The sequence below is a fragment of the Vanellus vanellus genome, assembly GCF_965231255.1.
Source record: "Vanellus vanellus genome assembly, chromosome: 4".
Taxonomy (NCBI): domain Eukaryota; kingdom Metazoa; phylum Chordata; class Aves; order Charadriiformes; family Charadriidae; genus Vanellus; species Vanellus vanellus.
The window spans coordinates 34,973,602-34,995,375 of NC_138909.1; the positions used below are offsets into that span (position 1 = coordinate 34,973,602).

General features: G+C 51.3%; 1 protein-coding gene across 1 annotated transcript; it reads right to left on the reverse strand.

Moving 5' to 3' along the window:
* Positions 1 to 6,686: 6,686 nt before the first annotated feature.
* Positions 6,687 to 10,380, reverse strand: HOPX (HOP homeobox). The gene is made up of 3 exons (XM_082482993.1): positions 10,323 to 10,380; positions 9,892 to 10,067; positions 6,687 to 7,386 (listed from the first exon to the last, which is right to left on the reverse strand). Exons 2-3 carry the CDS (start codon positions 10,033 to 10,035, stop codon positions 7,309 to 7,311), a joined length of 222 nt encoding a protein of 73 aa, XP_082339119.1. The 5' UTR covers positions 10,036 to 10,067; positions 10,323 to 10,380; the 3' UTR covers positions 6,687 to 7,308.
* Positions 10,381 to 21,774: the final 11,394 nt, after the last annotated feature.

Consider the following 21,774-nt stretch of genomic DNA (forward strand, 5'->3'; position numbering starts at 1 on the left):
CAGCTCAACCATCCCCAAGAACAGTGGCACTGGCCAAGCCCAAGCAAGATTATGGCAAGCACCAGTGCAGGTCAGTGGTGTGGTAGCAGATCCTGGGGAAGGAGGCAGCTCAGATGGTGCTCTCTATTCACGGGGATATGCTGGGTCCCAGGGGAAGGGGAAATGCCATCTCCTCTCCTGCCACTGCTGCCCCACAGGGAGCTCCATGCTGCTGAGACCCACCAGGCTGTACTGATGCTTGGAACAGGGGCCATCTGTAGCAGGGAAGAAAGTGCTATGGGAGCATAGTGACCCTGAGTGCTTGATTGCCAAAGTGAAGAGGAACTTGGGGGGTGCTAAGTTTTGGTGCCCTTTTATTTCCTCATACCCACTTCCTGGCTCTGGGGAGGGCTTCTGCAACACATGGTGGGTGCTGGTCTGATTACAGCTCTGGGTTTGGATCAGCTGCCATAAGAGCCAGCCTTGATCTCAGCCTCTAAGGACATGGGAGCATGTTCCTTTGCTGTAACAAAAAAAAAAACAAACCAAAACCCAAACAAAACAACAGATCTGCTTCAGCTTGGAAGCAGAGACAATCGTGTTCATGCATGTGTGCCTTGATGGAAACATGTATGTGTCATACCTGTGTGTACAGAGGGACTGTCCATCCCTAGAGTGTTTGCTGTCTGTACTGGGGCCCAGATAGGAACCTGGGCACAATTAGTGATTCCCTGCATCCTCTTGGAGCCTGGTCTAAATCTTGAGCATAAAGGTTAGGAAGTGCTATGAACAGAGAAATCTTGCAGCATCCTGCTGGCTAGAGGGAATCCAGATCTCTCTTGCTTTGAGTTAAACCTCTGCTGTCACTGCATGGTGAACAACCAGTCAAAGCAGTCCATGTTTGGGAATAGGAGTGAAAAATTATGTAAAAAAAATGTAAACTTCAGTGGGGCAGGGTGATGCTGCATTACTTGAAACAACTAATCTGTTGCTCTGTTGGAGGGGATGAAGCTTTTTTGGAGACAGGATGGTGGTTGCTAGTCTATAGGCAGTCCTAGCAATGAGAGTGGAGATGAAACTGTGCTGCACTCCTGGCTTTCCTGTACCTGGAGGAATGTCAAGACACATGTGTCTATAGTTTCCTCTCCTCTGCCACTATCATCAGTTCAGGGGCTCTCATCCTCCTGAGAGTTTCTACCACTGACTAATGGTGTCCATCTAACAGCCCTTCCTGCCTTTCTGCTCACCTCTGCTCACCTCTTCCCTGGTGCTGACAGGCATCTGCCAACAGCTGTAGCTGATGGAAAGCTGGATGAGCATGGACTAGGGAAGCCTGGGGAGATCCCAAAATGAAAGGAGCTGCAAGAGCACAAGCCATTGCAACAAAGAGGTTTCTAAATTGGCACCTTGCAGAACTGAACACAGAGGTGCTGCCAGGTTTGTGTTGTAGAGCGGCTTCTTGAAATGGTCCAGGGAAAAGCCTAGACTTTCAAAGCAATGCACTGAGGGTGCTTAAAAGAAGACTCTTCATATGCAAACAGCATTTACCTCTGAAGTCAGGAAATCTCAGGGGTAAATGCCCATTTGTTCATGGCTCTTCCATGCGCGCTGGTGACAACTTTAGTACATGCAGCAGGCATGGATGTTTAACCAGACTTAGGATGCCATCTGCCAGAATCATATTCTCTGTCAGTTGTCTTTTACTAACTCTTCTGTGCTCTTCCTCATCATTTCTCTTCTTGTACAGCTCTGGATGGAAATCAATGATCTGGGACCGTCCCTCACTAGTGGATTTTGGCTTCCCTTCTGATCGGCTGCTGAAGTTGTCTGAACCTAAAAAATTACAAGCTGCTTACCTGCAGCAAAGGTGAGAGGTCAGAAAGCCTATAGGATGCTATAGGTAGGCCCTTGGGCCCTGTACCATCAATGCAGCTTCAAAGTAACAAATACAGGAACAGTGGGTGGGTACAACAGAGGGCAAAATGCAGAGCAGGGACTATGCTGGGATTAGGACCTCTGGAATCTCTTGTGGGATAAGTGGGTTCTACGCTGGGAATGGCCACAAGACAAAGCTGCCTTCTGCTGCAGCAAACATGAGGCGTAAACATCCCAGCTGCAGCCTGGTTTAGCCAGTGTGGGGGAATATCTGTGGGTGGCAGTGCTGTGACTCTCTGCTTCCAGACCTCGCCAGTCCCCTGAGTGGCCCGTGTCGCCAGCTGCACTGAGCTATAAGGCCTCCCCACGGATCCTGGAGCTTGCTCGGCCAAAGGTGCTGCATCCAGAGTTCCTGATGGCCAGAGAGGTGAGCAGGTGGTTGAGTGAGATTTGGAGGTGACAGCAATGCAGCAAATTGTCCTGAGTTTTTACACCCTGTACCCTGCCCCTGGATGTGCCTAGTGTGTGTTATGGAGGCGAGAAGCTGTCTGGTTCTGGTGCAGTTTGTGATACTGAGAGAAGCTGCCTTTTTGGAGTTAGATGCTGTCTTTGAAAATCTCCCTCCTGAGAGACAGAAAACAGCCAGGCTGGAGCAGCCTAGAATAGCAGGAGAGCCAAGGGAGGAATCTGGGTTGCATCCACTGATAAAGCAGCCTGGGAACGTGGAGAACCCTGATGGGAATGGCCTATTTAGCTCCTAGGGAGTACAGTTATGTTTGTAGTTGGGCAGCTGTGCTCCTATCTGTCTATATAGGAGGGATGAGCCTGCAAATAGTATGTATATTTTAACAGCATTTTACCAGAAGCCTAATTTAGGGATGTATTTCTGAACTGGCTCCTTTTAGGCGAGTCATTGCTTTGGCAGGGGTGAAAGGGCTTGGGGCAATCTCAGATTACACTCATTTCCACGGCAAAGGCTAAATTTTCTGGCTGCAGTCCCTGGGCTGGGAAATAAGGGAGGCTGTGCTGGAGCAGGCCTTGGCATCAGTAATCCTGTGAAAAATAGGGGAAGTTGTCCCATGCTGGAACAGAAATCACTTTTGCCATAGGAATGCAGTTAACTGCACCAGCACTTTTACCCTGAAATCTGAGCATCTCTCCTTAGCAAGGAATTTATTTGATTCAGCCAGGAAGATGAATACAAAAAACCATATTTCTCCTATGGAAGAAATCTCTCTGAACTTTTACCTGGTTACACAGGCTCTCATTACAGGCATTCCTCTCCTGGCTATGAGTAGGCGACAGTTGGGGGAAAAAGTAATATTGGATAAGGTGTACAAATCCCAGTAGTGCCAAAATTACCTTGTAGTTAGGTTGAAAGAAAAATAACGGGTGCTGGGAAAATAAGAATGCTGCTTCTTGTGACCATATCTGCAGAGGAAGGGTGCTGGGTGCTCATCCATTTGGAGAGGGAGTGTGTCCCTGTGGGCTGCTGTGGACGAGCTCTGTGTCAGCACATCCCTCCTCTATTCTGAACCCATGTAGGTGCCAACACAGGTTACAAAAGTTGCGGCCTTGGCCAGAGCATCCTTGCGGTTGCAGCGTCTCGCAGAGCCCTGTGTCAGGAAGGTGAACTGCTGCTATGAGCACAGCTTTCTGGAATCTGTCATCCGTCCGGTAAGGCAGTGTCACCCAGGACCATGCGTGGCGGGGATGCTGGGCAGAGGGGAGGGACCTGGGTGCCCAGTTGGTGGTGGCTCTCTTCATGGCAGCCCTGGATTTGCTGCTGTCTGTGAGGCTGACATAGCTGCTTCCTGGGCTGGAGAGCAGGACTCGTCCTCTATCCAGAGCATGAATTGGCTCCCAGCAGACATCGCCAGAGAAAGGCAGGCCTGTGCCCAGCCTGCAGTTGTGGGGATGGGGAGAGATGGATGAGTTTCTAATTGGGATCTCCAGTGCCGGGGGATAGGTTGGACAATTGGCTAGGAGTATGAGGAGGCTGGAGGGCAGGTTGTGGGACTGGCCAGGCAGTGATTTCTCCTTCCATGGCTTGTCTGGTGCCAAGCACAGCTATGGACAGGACCGCGTACCATCTGTGTGTGGCCAGTGGCTGTGAACCTGGGTACAGTGAGTTTCAGGCTAGTCACCCTTGAATACCTGTAAGGACCTTCCTCCCCATTCTTCCACAGGTTTCCAAGTTTGCTCAAAAGGCAATTGCGAGCCCTCGGACCCTGGAGCTGGCTAGGGTAAAAAGATTGCATCCTGACTATGTGCCCTCACGGGATGCTCAGTGGCCAGTGACAAAGGCTGCAAAGAACGCAGTGGCCACACCAAGGCTCGTGGAACTGGCCCAGCCTTGCAAAAGGTAGGTGCTGCTTCCCTGCTGTGAGGAAATGATCAACTGTCAGCCCATTTTGTGCAGGCTGTGGCACCTTGCTGATTTGGGTTTGGCCAGAGTGATTAAGCCACTGCTCTTCCACTTCCCAAATGCATGGATTTTATATGGAAGAACGTGCTAATGCTACAAAGACTGTGGTTTAAAAAGCATTTGTGAGGTGGAAGGAGAATTAAAAGAGAAGAAATAGGAACTTTCTAATTCCAGTAGGAATTACTGTTTGGGATTTCTTAATTATTAATTGCAATTTTAAAAAGCAACCAGCTGACACATGGCACAGTGTAGCACATTCATGTTGCCCAGCACGATGCAGCTGGCCTCAGCCCCAGCTGCAGGAACTGGTGGGGAGGATGTTTCACAGAGGGGGAGGGTAGTGGCTGTGACAGCTTCAGTGAGAGACAGGGCACCCTCTCCCACTATCGTCCTGGTGACAGGAGCGGAGGCATAACTGCTTTTGTCCTCCCTTGACAGGGAAGGGCAGGTCTCAAGTGGAGGTGTGTCAGCTGGCAGGAAGCTTTGAGAGCTAGCCCTGCTCCAGTCAGAATTGACCAGCTCTGTCCTCGCTCCCCCAGGCCTTCTATGGGCTCGGTTCAATTCAACCCAGATGCTTTCACTGTGAAGGAGACTGCTAAGAAGGCAATTTGTTCTGCTCGGATCCAAGAACTGGCCCGTCCGGTTAAGTGCTGAGCTCCCTCAGAAACATAGCCCATTGCTTGTGCCAGCTGCCCCGATCACCCCTCGGAACATCACCTTCTTTGGACTCTGCTGTGTCTGGAAAACCTGCTTGAATACGGCGCAGAAGCAGCACCCAGTCAGGGACACTTTCTTATGAGCAGCAAATTTTACTGGGCTTGTCTGGGGAGTTAAATAAAATGGTCATTGCTTAAGAACAAAAGAGTCACCAGGGGAAAAGAGCAGAATTTGACTTAATGTGGGAAGCCACTCTCCCTAGAATGGGTTATGTCTGGAGTTTATCGCTCGTCTTATTTTTCTGCTGTAACAGTTAAAGAAGTAATGAAACAACTGCTGGGGGAAGCCAGCACAGGAACTGTTCTTTCACATAAAGAAGTGTGGCAAACCAAAGCTGACAGCACACAGTAGGTTGATGCAACACAAGTCCTGACCTTGGGTTTCAAAATTTTTGCTAAAGTTCAGAGATCTTCTTAGTAATGCTTAAAGTTTTGTGCTTGTGACAGAAGTAGAAACACAAAAGGCTGCAAAATTCCAGATCCAGGGCTGGATTTGGTAAGGCGAAAAGCTTTAGTAGAGACTTTGGAAATGCTGGGGTGGCATGTGTGTTGAGTTGGCTTGGATTTGGGGCCTGTTTTCTCAAATGCCTGGAGAACAGGCAGATACAGCCTTCTGCTTTACATGCATCTTTGACACAAGTTACACAGGTGGGTTAAATCTGTGCAGTTCAGATATTCAGTCCTGTGACCCTGGGCAGAATAATGGAACTCTGCACTGGGATTTTTGGAGCCTAACTCAAAAAAGCAGAGTTCTCCTCAGTGTAAAGGAGAAGGCACATTGCAAAGACTAAGAATGAAACAGATATTGGTGCCAGACTCTGCAGAACAAAACCTGAGCTCCAGTCAGGTCTGAGAGTGAGTCAGTTTGGCAGCTGGATTGCAGGGGAACGACACAGCCTGTGTGGGACATGGCACAGGGAAATTGCTTTAATCTGTTTCCTGTGAGTCTGCTGTTCTTTGCTCTGGCAACATAACCACTGGCGATGGGGTGGAGATACTGAGGCAAGAGAGGTGCTCTCCAGCAAGGGACAAAAGCCATAGATGAAAGTACCATTAAAGGAGAAGAACAACCAAAAATAAGGATTCTTTCAAGCGTGTGGCAGTTTCAGTGCCAGTGTATCTTAATCTTCCTTATGTTAAGCTGATTCTCCTTCCAAAGGAGTAGAGGCAGGTGACCACAAACCAGAAGAGGATTAATCAGAGGATCCACCAATTGATTCAATAATCCCCTAAGCAGAGGATTTTTGAACCCTTTTGGACAAGGTAAGGTCACTGGGCAATGGTGCTGGATATTTTTTAGCCCATGTGTTGTCCTGTACCAGGATGGATGAGAGTTTGGGCTTTGTGCAAAATCCCCAGTGCAGCTGCATCCCTCAGGCTTGAGAATGGCCAGGAGCAGGCTGGGGTCTGCCCCCCACCCCCCCGGCCATGGGGCAACCCCAGCACTACTAGCCTCTGCCACCCTGGGGCTTGGGCTGTGCCTGGAACTGTGTGGGCTGCCAGGGATGCACCCACGGGTGCCCTAGAAGAAGAGGTTGCCCATGTCTGCAGGCTACCCCTGTGGCAAGAGGGAAAACCCACAGCGCCCACTGAGGCTGCCTTGGAGACGTGTTGCCCTCCAGAGAAGGCTGCCTCCTGCCACTGGGGCAGGGAGCACAAGTAGGGACATAACACAGCTCCTCTCATAAAAAAAACTTTTTTTTTTTTTATTATCACATTGGAAAAACAAAAAAGACCATTTTTTTCCCTTTGGTGACCTTTAATAGAAATGTGAGAAATGCATTCAAGGGGGGCTTGGCTTGCTCTGATTATGGTGTAGGCATTCAGTTTGCCAATATCCAGAGCTGACTCAGGCATCTTGAGCTAACCAAAATCACTTGAACAACACATCTGGTTTTCCAGGTGCCCCCCTCTCTGGATGGTCTGTATATTAAAGCTAGCATACATACTTTGCCTCTGGGGATCATAAGGAAAAGAAATCTTTTTTCCCGCCTTCTATGTTTGAACCTTTCATGGCAACTTTTCTGCAAGCCTGGGACAAGGGAGTGAGATTGTCTTGCCCTGTGCAGCTGCTGTTAATGGTTGGGAATCACTAGACAGGTTATGCAGCCATCAGAAGCTGTATACACACATATATATACACATAAAATATGCTTTTCCTGGTTATGTACACTTTAAATAAAACATGTTAAATAGCAGGGTATTACTTTGTATCTCAAAACCTATTGCAGCAGAAGAACCCCAAGGAAACCCACTCTGAAGAGCTTCACTATCATTTACAGCCAGGTATGGGGATCGAAGCAGCATCCTCTAGTCCCTGACAGACCCGCTTTCTGAGGGCAGCCCTTCTGACTTCCTCCACTCTGCCAGGCGCTGCTTGAACCATTTCTGGAGGGAAAAAAAAAAAAAAAAGATATATTGAATGCACTGGGTTGAGTGAGCCCTTTGCTAAAGGTGCAGATGTCAGCATGTGGGACCAGGTGAGGGAAACTCATGGCGCTGCACTGTTCTCAGGCAACACAGGCAGCAGGACAGCCGCTCCTGACCGAACAGTCTCGTTATCCATGTGGGCGCCTCTTTCAAACTCATTTCTCTTGCTTGCTTCAGACCTTGATAGCACGGGTGAGTCATTGGCTTATTGCTGTCAGTTCTTGCAAACAGAGTAAGAGATTGGCTAAGGAGCTGCTGCATAGTGTCTGTTTAAATGGCTGGAGCAGTGAAACAATCACTGCGGGTCCAAAAAATACAGGAACCAGAAGTTGACCTGCTTCAGAAAGGATGAGAGGGACAACACAGTGGCTCTCAGCAGATTTAAGGACAAATAGATTTTAAAGATGGGTTAAATATGGTCTTAGTCTTCAAGAACTATGCATGGCTATGTTATACTGTAGTAACTTAGCATCCCTAAGCCAACTCCCAGAGCTGCTGATACCACTTAAACACAGCTGCAATTTAAAATGTTAGATAAAATGCAGCTGAATAAAGTCACGCTACCTCCGTAAGAAGAGAGATATAATTCGTGTGCCGGAAGCACAGCTCAGCCTTTTGTTTGGGAATGTGCCTGTGATTTGCTTTGTTGCTGCTCATTTTGTTGCTATATTTGTTCATGGCTATTTTTGAAGCTATTGTGGTCTGTAATGATACAACCACAGCGCTCTCTACAAGTGGCTCTCGCACTAGCACTGCCTTGGACCACATCCAGTCAGACAATTGCTTGCCTAGCCTCCTCCCAAAAATGTCACTTCCTATCCTAAACCATCATCTCCTGTTGACTCAGTACCTCTTTGCATCTCATTTTTACTAAATTTTTTATTAAAGTGGTTGCTATATCTAGCCGATAAAGCACTCCAGATGTCAGAAGCAATGATTCTATGTGTCATAACGTAATGCAGGTACTTTGTAGCTCACCATCCCAGTCTCTATCCTGTCCCCAGCATGACCTTCTTCTCCAGATCTCTAGGAGCACCTGGATTCATGGAAAAAGATGGCTAACAGGGAAAATTTTAAGACATCTCCAGGGTTGTCCTGGGCTTATATGTCCTGTGTTTACAACTTGCTTTAGGAAAAAAAAAAACATGCAGCAGTGCTATTTCTAAGGAGGAAAAAGTATTTCGGGGGTACTGCCTCCTTGCTGCCTCAATCAAGTAGTGCAATGTGGTACCCACCTGTCACCAAAGCACAGTAGAGAAGGGGTCTCCTTTTCCACTCCAGCCAAGGACTATCAGTGCAATGGATGCTAGCCCGGCATCCTTCCCTGGGACAGGCTAAATGCTGGCATCGCCTACTTGGCTCTCATATCCCTTTGGTTTTGCCCGGGCAGAGCCAGACTTGGCAGCTCTCTGGAAAATGCTGCTAACTTTTCAGTGCATTGGATTTATTTTCTATCCCCATCAATGCTGCTATGGGTCTAGTAGCTTATAAAACACCTGCATCAAAACTGGCTGCACTGCAACCTGAAGGAATTGGGAAGGAGCCGTTTGCTTCTGAAGCCCAGGGTAGTCTGCAGGCAGCCAGATGGAGCACAAGGCTCAGTGGAAGTCCCAGACAGTGGCAGTCTGTCCCTGTGGAGGGACATTTGGAGGCCTCTATGTCTCCTGGAGAGGCTGGTAGACTTTCCTGACATCTGGGCTTTGGGGATGCTGAAGTAGTTAATTGCAGCAAGGAGTAGTATGCACAGCTTGAGCATGTCTCACAGCACATCTGCAGGAGTTGCATCTACCCTTTATTGGTTTTAAAATGACTGTAGTTTCTTCAGACCATAAAGCCAGGAGTGGTTTGGGCACCCTAGACTATCGGAAATAGGTTGGAAGGAAAGGACAGCATGCATGGGTTGTATATTCAGGGCTCCACAGCCAGCCTATGCCCCTTGGTGGGTGCCCTTGTTCTGGCTGCAGGAAGCACTAGCCTAGTCTCCAAGCCCAGGCTGTGGATGAGGCTCCCGGGCAGGGGGGTTGCGAAGATCCCAGTGGGGCACAGGGCTGCTGTGCGGGAGGCCACAGGTGTGGGATTAAGGGTCTGTGATTACAGGGGAAGAGGCTTTGGGGATGTGGGGGCAGGAACACGAGGGGTACAGGGAGGTGCAGTGGTGCAGTAGAGCTCTGTGGGTAGAATGTGGGGTTGGGAGTGCACTGGGGGTTGCAGAAATGCAGAGGAGACTTGTGGGTGCAGTGTGGGGTGCAGAGAGGTGCAGAGAGTGTAAGTAGGGAGCGTATGGTGCACAAAGGGGTGCAGGGGGTGCAGCAGGAAGCATGTGGGGGGACGGAAGGGTGCAGGAGATATGACAGAGAGCTAGGGACAGGACAGGCAGGAGATGTGGGGGGAGTGTTTGGGGCACAGAGGCATGCAGGGGGAGCAGGGTTGGTGCCAAGGTGGGGGTGAAGGACGCACACTCACCAGGGTCTGCTCCTCGGAGAGTCCGGTCTCAGCCGCAATGAGGCACAGTGTGGTGGGGTCAGGATGCTTGTTCACCTTGCAGAAGTTGTATTCCAGGATCTCCAGCTGCTCCTCAGTGGGAATCACTGGCTTCTCCGTGGCCATCGTCTTCTGGGCAAGGGCTATAGAGCCAGGCACTGTGGAGAGGGGCTGGCGTCATTGCCCAAGCTGGGGGTGGCCAGTGGGGCCACACTTGCTGAGCCCCAGGTTTGCCATCCCCATCCCCCCAGCTCCTCCCCTCCCCAGTGGCCTCTGGCTGCGTCAGGGTACATCTCCCTTCCCAAAAACATGCTGGGGAGCTCAGCCGGGAGCCCCAGCCCCCCAGCAACTCCTGCCTCGGTTTCCCCACTGTGGCAACCGCACACCAACAGCTCCCAGCTGAGCTGTCTCACCATCCTCAGCTGGCAGGAGACTGCAGCCTGTCCTCTGCTCAGCGCTCCCCAGTTGCTGTATTTATAGCCAGTGTGACTGCCATGGGGACGATTCCTGTTTACAACCACATTTAGGCCTGGGCGTCACTTGGGAGTGATGTCACAGCAATGGGCATGTTGAGGGGGTTAATTTAAAGACATTAATTAAAAAACGTTATTTATCCTCTGGGTGAGGGGACAGTATCTGGCATCCAGCCTAGTGGTTTTTGCTTTTTTTTTTTTTTTTAACTTCTCCCCAGAGACCAGGCAAGTTTGTGCAGGGGAATCACAAACCAGAGGATGCAGGAAGTGTTGGGAGCATGGGCTTGGAGCCAGCAATCACCCCATTTTCTCTCCTGATCAGTGTCCTGGTCCTCTTCCTAGCAGTGTGGCCAGACATCACCCAAAGCTGGTGATAAGCAGGTGAGCTGCTTTTTTTTTTACTAATATTTAATGTTATCAGGCATGGGCATAAACAGTTAGTTTTGTTGTTCCTGAGCATTGCTGAACTGTGTGTTTGGTTTTTGATGTAGAAGTGAAGGGTCAGTCCTTGGAGGACTGTACCCTGTGCATGTCCATTGCCCAAGCACTCACTGCCATTGGCTGTGGTCATTGCTAGGTGCTCCTGGAATGGCAGAAGCAAGAAGTGCACATTCTTCTCCGGAGTAACATTTGTCCCACTTGTGCTTTGCACAAATTTCTGGCAGACTTGGCACAAAAGCACAAGCAAAACAAGTCTTGAGTAAGTCCCCCACCTCTCTTCTGCAGGGCTCCAAGTTTGCTCCCGCATGGCAGAGGGTCAAGCCTGCCAATTCGGTCAACTAAAACATGAGGCGTTGCCCCCACAAAGCATGCAGAAGTCCCTTGACGCTGAATCATTTTGGTGTTTCCGAAACCAAGCTGTTGGGTGTTGGCGGGGGAGGAGCTGGATGCAAAAATGTGGCCTTTCTCGATCTGCTCTCCTGCTGTCCGAGTTGCATGGCCTGTCTCTGTCAGGCGGGCTGGTTGGTGTTGCTGGTTCTCCAGTACTGCCAGGAGCCCTGGCCCGCCTTGGACTCCTCTGGGCTGTCTGGTGCAGACCTACCCTGCCTCCACCTTGCAGTCCAGCTTCTCCTTCTCTTTGGCTTGTATCTTTGGATGTAACCCAGGCACCTCCATCATGCTGCACCCCTACTGCATAGCTTCAAACCCAACTGCTTTCCTGGTTGACGGATAACACACCTTAACCCACTCGGTACCCTGGGGTGTACTGAATGCCTCAGGGCTCTCGCTGGCTGATAGCACTGCTGGGATGGGGCTCAGCTCCAAAACTGCCTTGCATCTTGCAAAGAGCCAACTCTCCTATTTTCAGAGGCTGGAGAGATCCTCTTCTTTGAGCTTTACCTCAAAAAGCAAAGGCCCCACTGAGCCTTGTCTGCAGGAGTTTGCTTTGACTAATGAAAGGATCCTTTGGCATTTGAGTAGAGGCTTATAAATAGACCAGGGCTGGTTGTGAAACAGCCCACTCTGCTTGAGTCATTGGTTACTGATTGTAACACAGTGGTTGTGTAAGGCAGGAGGACCTCTGAGTTTGATGGAGTGTGCTGGTAGGTGGCATCATCCACCATCCTGGGTGGACTGGGGAAACACCATCTTTAACCCCATGTACTGCAAGCGAGCTGGCCTTGTCTGCAGAGTGTTGTGGCCACAGGTGTGTGGCAGCAGCTGCCCGGGCTTTCCTGGCGTCAGCTCAGTTCTGAGGTGTCCATATAGGAAGGGGACAGACAAAGTTCAGTCCCTCATGCGTATGAGCAGGTGGGGGTGAGGTGAATGCTGCTTACCTACCTTGGGCATTTGGAGACGTCTGGAAATGATGCAGGGGGAGAAGGAGATCCCCTGAACGTGAGGTGCTGCTCTCTAGCACTGTGGCTGCTGGGCTCTCCATGAAGTCAAAGTGCATATGAGGCCACAAGTCCTTCCTCCCCTTCTTGATCAGCACCCCACATCAACTCCAAGCTACCTGCCCTTCTCCTAGAAAACCCAGTCACCACAGGGCTCCTCATCACCTCTGGATCATGCATCTAGCCTGGGCCACCAGCAGCAACAGGTCCTAGCGGTTTATAAGTCATCATTTGCAGCCTGCTGCATTAATGTACGTTAATGTGTGTGCATTGATTTGCATAGGGAACACATGCTTCAACTTTCATGTTTCATCTTCGTACCTGTTTCTATTTCTGATAATCTCCAGGCTCCTGAGGTGTTTCCCCGTAGGACACAGTATCTTCTACCTGGCAGCTCAGGGTGTCACAGCACTCAGGATTTGATGCCTGATGGTTTTTTGTTGTCTACCCTCTACCCGTGAATGTAGAACAGTTCCTACCTCTCAAGGCTGTGAGTTGTTTTTCAGGAAAAGGTCAAAACCCTGGGGGTCCTGGAGGGCTCTGCAGGTCTCCTCACATTGCTTCATTGGCTCCCAGAGGTTTTCCAGAGCCACATGGCCCTGTGCAGTGTGTGGGACCCAGCACTTGGCACCTCTTGGGTGCTAAAAATTGAGGGTATATGACAGGATTTGAGGGCACCAGGAGTGCCTAAATGTCCTGATTGGCTGTATCTGGACTACTACTCACCCATCTGCCATTTAAATGGAGCCCTGTTTCAGCCCAAGCCTGGAGCCTGGCCTTCAGGCTGCACAGGACCTCTTCCCTCTACAGGGCGGGGGTGATTTTCTTGCTTACATTTCCTTAAGCCTGGCAGAAATATGGAGAATCACAACTGTTTTGCTCAGTTGCTGAAAAGCACCACTGCTCATTGCTTTTTTCTGCCTAAAGTTTTGTAGGCATTGGAAAAAAAAATGGCTTTTTTCAGTGCAAAGGGTGTAAACCACCTATTTGGCTTTCAGAAAGGCTTGGGGGCTATGGTCCTCATTCAGCTCTGTGAGCAGTCCCATGCCCACTGCTGTCTTCCCTGGGCAGAACAGGGATGAGAGTTTGGTGGCAGGGGTGTGTGTGTTACTTACCCATGCAGAAATGACAATGCCAGATGCACTGTCATAGTGAAACCACAGCACTGGTGACACCTGCTCTTGTCCTACATGTCAAGCTAAAGCATCCTGGGGAATTCACACTTGGCTCTGACTAACTGTCGTGGTTTTAGGTGGAGCAATGTGAAAGCTGCCACCAGCTGAAGCTTGCAAGGGCTTCATCGGTTGTCAGGGCTGTGGGCGGCTCCTGCCAGCATTGCTGTGTACATGGAGGCTGTGCAGGCAGCACCTGGTGCTCTGACTGTGGCTGATGGGGAATTTGAATGCACCTCCAGGGCTATTTTGGAGTGAGCAGACAAAAGGCAATGGCTAATGGACACAAGTTGCAGCAAGAGAAAGTCTTATTAGATATCGGAAAAAAAATCTTCATAGTGTGTGTGGGCTCAACATGGGGACAGGGACCAGAGAGGTGGGGGCACCTCCATCCTTGGTAACCTCTACAAATCAGCTGGACAAGGTGACCTGACCTAGATGTGAGGTAGGAGCAGTGCGGTGGAGAGAAACCTTCCTCTGCAATTATACTGCCCATGTCCTGTGGTTGCATCCAGCTCCCCAGAGATACCCTGGGGTTACTAGCAGAGCTCCCAGCTCTGGCCTGAGATGGGAGAGGACAACCCTCTGCCTCCCAGCATGCCTACCCAGCACTGCTAGCGCAGTCAGCATTTACTATCCTGGCAGAAAACAGACACTTTTCCAGAAAAGACATGATCTCTGTTTGCTCAGCTTTGCTTTTTTGAACAGCAGACACAATAGCTGGCTGGCTGTGCACCTTTCTAATGATTTACTGCACCCGAAGCCCCTGGAAAACTCTCTGAGTAGTAGCTCCTGCCCAGCTGATGGGGCCCCATAGCCCCTGCTGGGCTTCCTGACCCCTTCCCCAGTGCCCTCCCCACTGCCAGGGCTGGGATGCAACTAGAGGCATCTGCATCTGGTTTTAGCTTGCAGCTATTTCCTGCCACTGCAGGGATCAAAATAGCAGTTCTCTATGCAAACGAGCCCTCCTGCCCTGCCTTGCTCTTCTGCAGAGCCCTGTCCTGTCCCCAGCTTTGCTTGGCCTCCTGCTGTGGGGTGGCTGTGGATAACATCAGCCGGCATGGAGCACAGGATAAGGTGGGACAGAGGCTTTAAAAATAAACCGGACCCTGTCATAAATAAGGAAAAACCACCTGTCATGCATCCTGTAAACTACCCGTTCAGCCTTTTAGAAGATAACATCGGATGGGAACAAAGCAAACGAGCACAGCAGCAGCTGAAGCAGAGGCAGGCTCCCGTGGTACCCCCACCCTGGGGTCTCTGCCTGCCTCTGTGCCCCCCTCCCTGCCCCACGCATGAAGCTTTCCCATCACAGCCCTGCTGGGCGCTGCTCCAACCTCCCCAGCATCAGTAGGCGCAGGTCACCTCATCCCTCCACCCCTCTCCCCCCCCCATCCTCAACTGCAAATCCACCCCAGCACCCCCAGCTCAAAGCCTGCACTTACCTGGAGCTGGCAGGGACCAGAAGTGTGTAAAACAAGAACCCCGCAGGTCCTTGGGTGACTGCTTAAGTATCTGCGTGTGTGTGTGACAGGCGGGGACCTGAAAAACCTGCCGCAAATCACAGGAGCTCCCGGGATCCACAGCCACTCTCTGGGCTGGTAATTCAGGTTTGGCATCCACTCTCCTTGGCAGGGCTCAACGCATGGTTGTACACGCTGCGGGGCTCTCTGGACGGGTGGCACGGGGAGCCGTCGGGGCTCGTCCCACCACGCTGTGGGCTAGTGGTGGCCCCGGGCGAGGGCCGCTGGGGTTGTTTTCTGCAGGGGTGCAGGAAGGGTGAAGGCAGTGTGCGGCAGAAACCGTGCTCAGTTTATCTGTGCTCCTGCAGATCCTGCCTGCCCCTCTGGGGGCCCTGGGGCACTCACCACTGTCCCCTCTGCCCGGCTGTGACCAGCTGCCCTGCTGTGAAGCAGCCCCGCTCCTGGCTTTTCTGATGGAGCACCGCAGCAGCTGCTGCTGTGCGGGGCTGGCTTTTCATTTCACTTTAGCCCCCTGCAAATGATTTGTCCAGATTTAAGGTTCCTGACTCTGCTGTTGCTTTAGCCAACCCTGTGATCCCGCCAGGGTGGGTATAGGGGCAGGACTGGGACCTGGTTCTGACCTGCTGCTGCAGCCCAAGTGCCCTCAGAGGCACAGGGCAGCAGCCTGGCTAGGGGTGGGGAGGAGGTCAGGGCATCCTCTTCTGCCAAAGACCTGTATTTGCCTGGATTAAAGTGCGTGGAAGCCTGCAGTCCCCAGTGGGGTGGGCTGGAAGCATCAGACAGCAGCTTAAAAAGAGGCATCTTGCGGGGCGGGGTGCAGTGGGGAGGAGCTGATTTTCTCTCAGCTCCCAGACAGCTGGAAGGGGATGCTAGAAAGTCAGAGGGGCTGGAGAGAGGACTCATGAGAAACCGAGTATGGGTTGCAATGGTTGATCTGCCAGAGCAAAAGGAAAACTGGCACTGGATGCAAAAAGTTGTGGAGCTAGCTGGAGCCAGGGGCAGGGAGACTTGGCCCTGGGGAGAAGTGGCTGGCCAAACCTAGGCAAGAAACCTGCCATACATTTAGTAATAAGCCAAAACCATCCTGAAGATCGAGTGGTTTTGTAATGTGGGGAGAGACACGGGCCAAAACAAGGGGATTGTGAAGAGATCTGCACTAAAGGGCAGGCAGACCGGTGCTGATTTTCCTAACAGGATGACGTTGATCAAGCAAGAGTGCTTTTGCTACAGGAATAGCCTTGCTGCCTGATAAACCAAGTGGAGCTGTTGAGTGGCTGCCAGTGGAGGTTTTTGGGAGAAGACTTGATCCTGCATGCCTTGGGCAGGCACCTGGCCAAGGGGATATGTCCTGTTTATCACTGGTGCTAAGCAACAGGAGCATGGGTAGGAACAGGTGGGAGCAAGCAGGTTGGAAAATGTGTCCAATGGGATGACTCCAGCAGCCGTGGCTGGGGGGATCGGGGTGCGTTCAAGGAGGCTGGAGCAGACCCCTGCAGCAGGACACAGCCCTGGATTTTGAACCCAGCATGGGAGGTCCTGGCAGAGGCCCTGAATTGCATACTGCCATGTGCTTGGGGGAGCTCTGGTGGGTATTGCTACTTACCTGCCCCATGCCTATACTCTGCTCTGACACCTGCTCTTGGCCACCCTTGGAGACAGGACAGATGGGAAGATATTCTGGCCGAGAAAGGCTTTCTTGCATTAGTATGCTGTCTTTTGTTTTCTTCCATGCCGGTGCCCCAAGCATTGCAAAATGTGGGTAACCTGGCCCGCGGGAACAGGATCGGCTCCTCTCTTCCCTTGTTTATTACTGTCAACAGAGAGAAAGTCTTTAATGTGGAAAAACCCATTTTCCCTTAGCCTGTGAACCCAGCCCAGACTTGCAGTGGGAATGCTGGCAGTGACATGTTTCAGGCTGAGACATGCCACTGAAATGGCTTCAGATCTGCTGGGAGTCCTGCAGTGACAGTGTGAAAGTCACGTTGCGAATCCGTCTGTGTCTGGCTGGCAAATAATGCTTTTCTGATCCTGAAATCTTTTAGGCCCCATTTCTCTTCCTGGGAGAGGGTCAGAGTACTGCTGGAGTTTATGCCTCACCTGGTAGAAGGAGATCCTGCCCCCAGAGGACATCCCTTTGTCAGGAGTGTTAGATTAAACAGAAACAAAATGCAGGGTGCATCCAGGTGCATGACAGAGTTTTCCTCCCTATGGGTGAAGAAATACAGCTGTTGTGATGTGCATTTGACAATTTTGCATGATACTGTGGCATTGCAGGGACGATTTGGCAGCTGCAGCCTGTATTCAGCATCCTTCTCCTCTGGACCCCTCTTGCAGATGCTTGAATATTATCCAGTGCTTGCGCTATGGCAACAGGTTGTGGGGGCGTTGGACACATAGCTCATGGCCATCCCAGCCCAAATGTTGTGGCTCTGTGTGGAGAAAGGATGGAAAAAAGATGAAGACGATAGGGGGGAAGCAACTTGTCAAGCTGTCAGGAGAGAACGGGATATAATTCAGTTTTTCTGACTCGTTCATACTGCCTCCTTTGCATTCATGTGTCTCTCCTGAATTTTGCCGTGTTTTCCTTCCTGAAAATGAGGCTTAGTACCAGCACCTCTTGTCTGGGCATTAAGCATAGATATTTTTCTTTTTCTAAGTATATGAGTTTAAAAGTGTGTGCTTTCCAGAGACTCCCCCCCAACCCAATTGTCAGAGAGAGAGAGCAAAACCTTCCCTTCTCCCCCTGAACACACCAATGCAAAGGAAAACTGCAAAAGCCATCTTCTGTTTTGTTTCCAGTGCTTTTTTTCCTGATGTGCTGGGGTTTTCTGGCTACTAACCCAAAAAATGTGTCTGGAAACAAGGCTTTACAGAATTTTTTGGCTTCCATTCAGTTAGAGGAGAGTTTCCTAACTAGCCAGTACCGACTCACAGGATAACTTGCAGCTAATCAGTTGAGATTTCTACCTGCAAAATCCACTTGCCCCAAAACAGTGTAAGCGATGGTTTGCTCTGCAGGGTGCAGCTAACAGTTGCCTTTGTCTGATACCCCAAATCACAGGAACCTGACTGAATCATTGATCTTTTGATCCGTTTTTCCCTGGGAGAGCAGCAACACTAGCTGCAGCTCAAGAGCCAGCAGCACGCAGCACTCACTCAGATCATGTCCCGGGCAGGGGAAAGGGGAGGAGGTGGGCACAGGAGGCTCCTTGCTGCCCTTGTTGCTGGAGCAGGGCTGCCTGCTGGCTGCCCCCGCTCAGCAGCTGCCTTGGCTGCCCTCTCCCTCATGCATTTTCCTTTTGTTTTAGTGGGCAGGGCTCAGCCTGTCTCTCCTCAGCATCAGGACTGATTCAGGCCAGACAGATACGAATCAGATGTGACTTCCAATAAGATCCCTGCCTTTTCTTTGTCCGTGGGATACAGCCGTGTGGATGGAAACTGTGGTGTTTTATTGCTCCTCCTGTTGTTCCAATACTTCTCAGAGAACAGTGTCACCTCATTGGTATTTCCATGTGCAACCTCTGCCTGGGGTACAGTCTTCCTCCCTCCTCTCCCTCTTACTAACCAGATTGTTTTGAGGTGACTAAACTAGGCACTGATACATGCAGTTCCTTGCCAGGAGGCTTTTCAAGCAGTGCTACCATTGCTTGTAGGCAGAGCGTGCCCTAGCACGCAGAGAGAGCCGGCAGGGCATTGCTTGTGTGAGCCCAGGAAAACATGGGTTCCGGCACTGCTGAGAGGCAGGGAAGAGGCTAGAGGAGACACGCAAATCTGCTTTCAACTCTTGGAGTGCTAGAGGGATGTGAAGAGGAGCGAGCACCCTTCCGGAGATTCAGATGGCCAAGCATTTTCTAGGGAGCAAGTCAGGGAGGAGGGAGATTGGAAAATACCTGCTGAAATCCATCCTGGTCTAAACCTCTTGGCCAAAGCTGCCTGGTTTTGGAAGTCCTGACTCAAATACTTGTATACAGGTCAATGAAAGGATGTTACCCCTCCCTGGAGCAGGGAAGAGCTCTGTCAGACCACTACCATGCGACCAATGTGGCCCTCCTGGCTGCATGCACGCTGTCCCGAAGGCATACCCCGAGGAGAGCGAGGGGCCATAGCAGGGTGAGCACGGGCACAGACCAGCCTGTAGCTGTGCCATCAAGCCTGGCCGCTTTCCTCAACCTTCACCATGAGGGACAAGGACCATGTTTTTCCCTGTGCTGTTCCAGGCTGGCAGCGGTCCCTGTGGTTTCTGTTGGACCAGTTTGGGCAGGTGGCATGGTGCCATGGTGGGCGTTTGCTGAGAGGTCACCCTGGTGCCACCAGCTGCTGGGGCATCACCACAGGCCCAGGGCTGTGAGCAGGATGAGGCATCTCCATGCGATACGTGCTACAGCCCCCGGTGGACCTGCGGAGCCCCCATGGCACTGGCAGGTGACCAAGATGACTTGCAGAGTGACAGTGAACAGGGAAGGGATGTAATGGAGGCTGGCCCTCTGCTCCTGCTGCTTGGTGTTGGGGAGTGGCTTCAGAGGCCCTGAACTTAAAAAATGTTTTCCCTTTAGCAACCTGGGTTTTGCTGCTCTTGGGAAGCCAGCGCTGACAAAGGTGTTGCAGCTACCTGGGTGCTAGCTGCCACCAGCCTTCTCTATGCAGCTGGCCATGGGGACAGCTAGGTGAGCACAGCAGCTCTGACAGCCTCGTTGCCCAAGGGAGATGGTCACCTGTAGTGGGACATTCCCTGCTCCTAGGAGCTCCACCCTCCTCCAGCTTTGGGGGCTGGGGCACTCTGCTGTCAGTGTTGGCTGTGTCCCGGGGGTCTGGCAGAGACGCTCCAGGCTGGAGGAGGATGCTCCTTGCCATCTGTCTCAGGATGCTGTGACTGGGCTGATGGATGGGGGTGCTTTCCAGGGAGGAGCAGTGGGAGCAGGGTGCTGTGCCACACAGGCAAGCAGCTGGAGAGTGCTCAACCCAGGGGAGAGCCCAGCAGGCTCAAACAAGCACAGAACATCCTAACAAACCTGAGCTGAAGAAGCTGTACCTGCGCCACCACTTAAGGAAGTCCCACTCTGGCCTGCGGCAGGTGTTTTTGCTCCTTGTTCCGCTGGAGGGGAGTGGCGTGGGGGACATGAGAGGCTGGGGGTGCTGGTTCCCATCGTCAGTGAGGTCAGGTCTTGAGGGCTTGCTGCCAAACTGAGGCTGTTTGGAGCAGAAGGAGGGCTTCTGGCGCTGGCGTGGGATTGCCTTCATGTTGCCCCAGGTGTCTATGTGCTCATCTCTTGGCTGGCTGGTACTGCATAGAGCCAATGTGTCTGGCTTCCCTGGGTGGGTTTTTCTCCCTTCTTTGAAGGCTGTTTCTTGGCTCAGGCCCAGTCCTGGCTAGTAAGATCTTCAGAGAAGGCTTGGTGTAGGGCCATGTCTCCTGTTTCGTAAATCTATGGCCTGAACACAGGGAACTGCTGCAGTAGGGTGTCAGCTTGGCTGCGTTACTTACTCTTTGTAGCGTGTTTTGGATGTAAATGCACCACTTTCAGCCAGCTCCTGATTTCAGCCTGGCCACCCAACCCCCTGACTGTGTTCCATGTTACTGACCACCACAATGGATCAGGGCTCCATGTATATCTAAGGGCTGTCATGAGCTCAGCAGAGTTCCCCCAGCTCAGCTGGGTGAGCAGAAATGCTGTTGTGCCTGATCATAGCAAATATGAGCCATGGAGAAAAAAAGATACATGAGGGGCCAGCTCTGCTCTCCATGCCCAGTCTGCTGTCACACTGGAAATCTGGGTGACCTGGTGGTGGAACACACAGGTGACGATGTACCCTGCCTGGAAAGACCTGGTGTGAGACAGGGACTGTTCACAACCTGCTGGTTTCTGTCAGCTGCAGTTCAGGCCTGCCATTTCTGAAGACCTGGAGGCTTTCCTGAGCCTCTGAGACTGTACTATCTCTTCTGAAGAAAGTCATCTTATCACTCCCTAACGGCTGGCTATTGAACCTAAGCACTCGTTTTATGAAGTTTGCACCCAAAGAGCTTGAATCCAATAGATGGGAAATTAAGCAAAAATTTCAGAGGCATTTCTCTGCTGGGTACCTGCACACCGCACTCCAGATGACTTAAGTGCTTTCTCATAAGTAGTCAGGCCTGTCAGGGTGGTTCAGATAACGCCCGACTTTGGGTAGTGCAGGTGCCAGTTGAAAATGCACTAGCTTCTTGCTATTATAAATTACAGAATAATTGAGATGGAAAGGACCTCTCAAGGTCTCTCTTTGCCAGGTGAAAAACTGTCTGGGGGGCTGGGCCCAAAGAGTTGTGGTGAATGGAGTTAAATTAAATTGGTGGCCAGTCACAAGTGGTGTTCCCCAGGGCTCAGTACTGGGGCTTGTTCTCTTTAATAGCTTTATCAATGATCCGGATGAGGGGATCGAGTGCATCCTCAGCAAATTTGCAGGCAACACCAAGCTGGGCAGGACTGTTGATCTTCTTGAGAGTAGGATGCCCCTACAGAGGGATCTGGACAGGCTGGATTGATGGGCCAAGGCCAATGGTATGAGGTTCAACAAGGCCAAGTACTGGGTCCTGCATTGGGTCACAACAACCCCATGCAGTGCTACAAGCTTGGGGAGGAGTGGCTGGAAAGGTGCCCAGCAGAAAAGGACATGGGGGTGTTGATTGACAGACAGCTGAATATGAGCCAGCAGTGTGCCCAGGTGGCTAAGAAGGCCAATAGCATCCTGACTTGTCTCACAAACAGTATGGCCAGCAGGACTAGGGAAGTGATTGTCCCCCTGTACTCGGCACTGGTGACGCTGCATCTCGAATACTGTGTTCACCTTTGGACCCCTCACTACAAGAAAGACATTGAGGTGCTGGAGTGTGTCCAGAGAAAGGCAACAAAGCTGGTGAGGGATC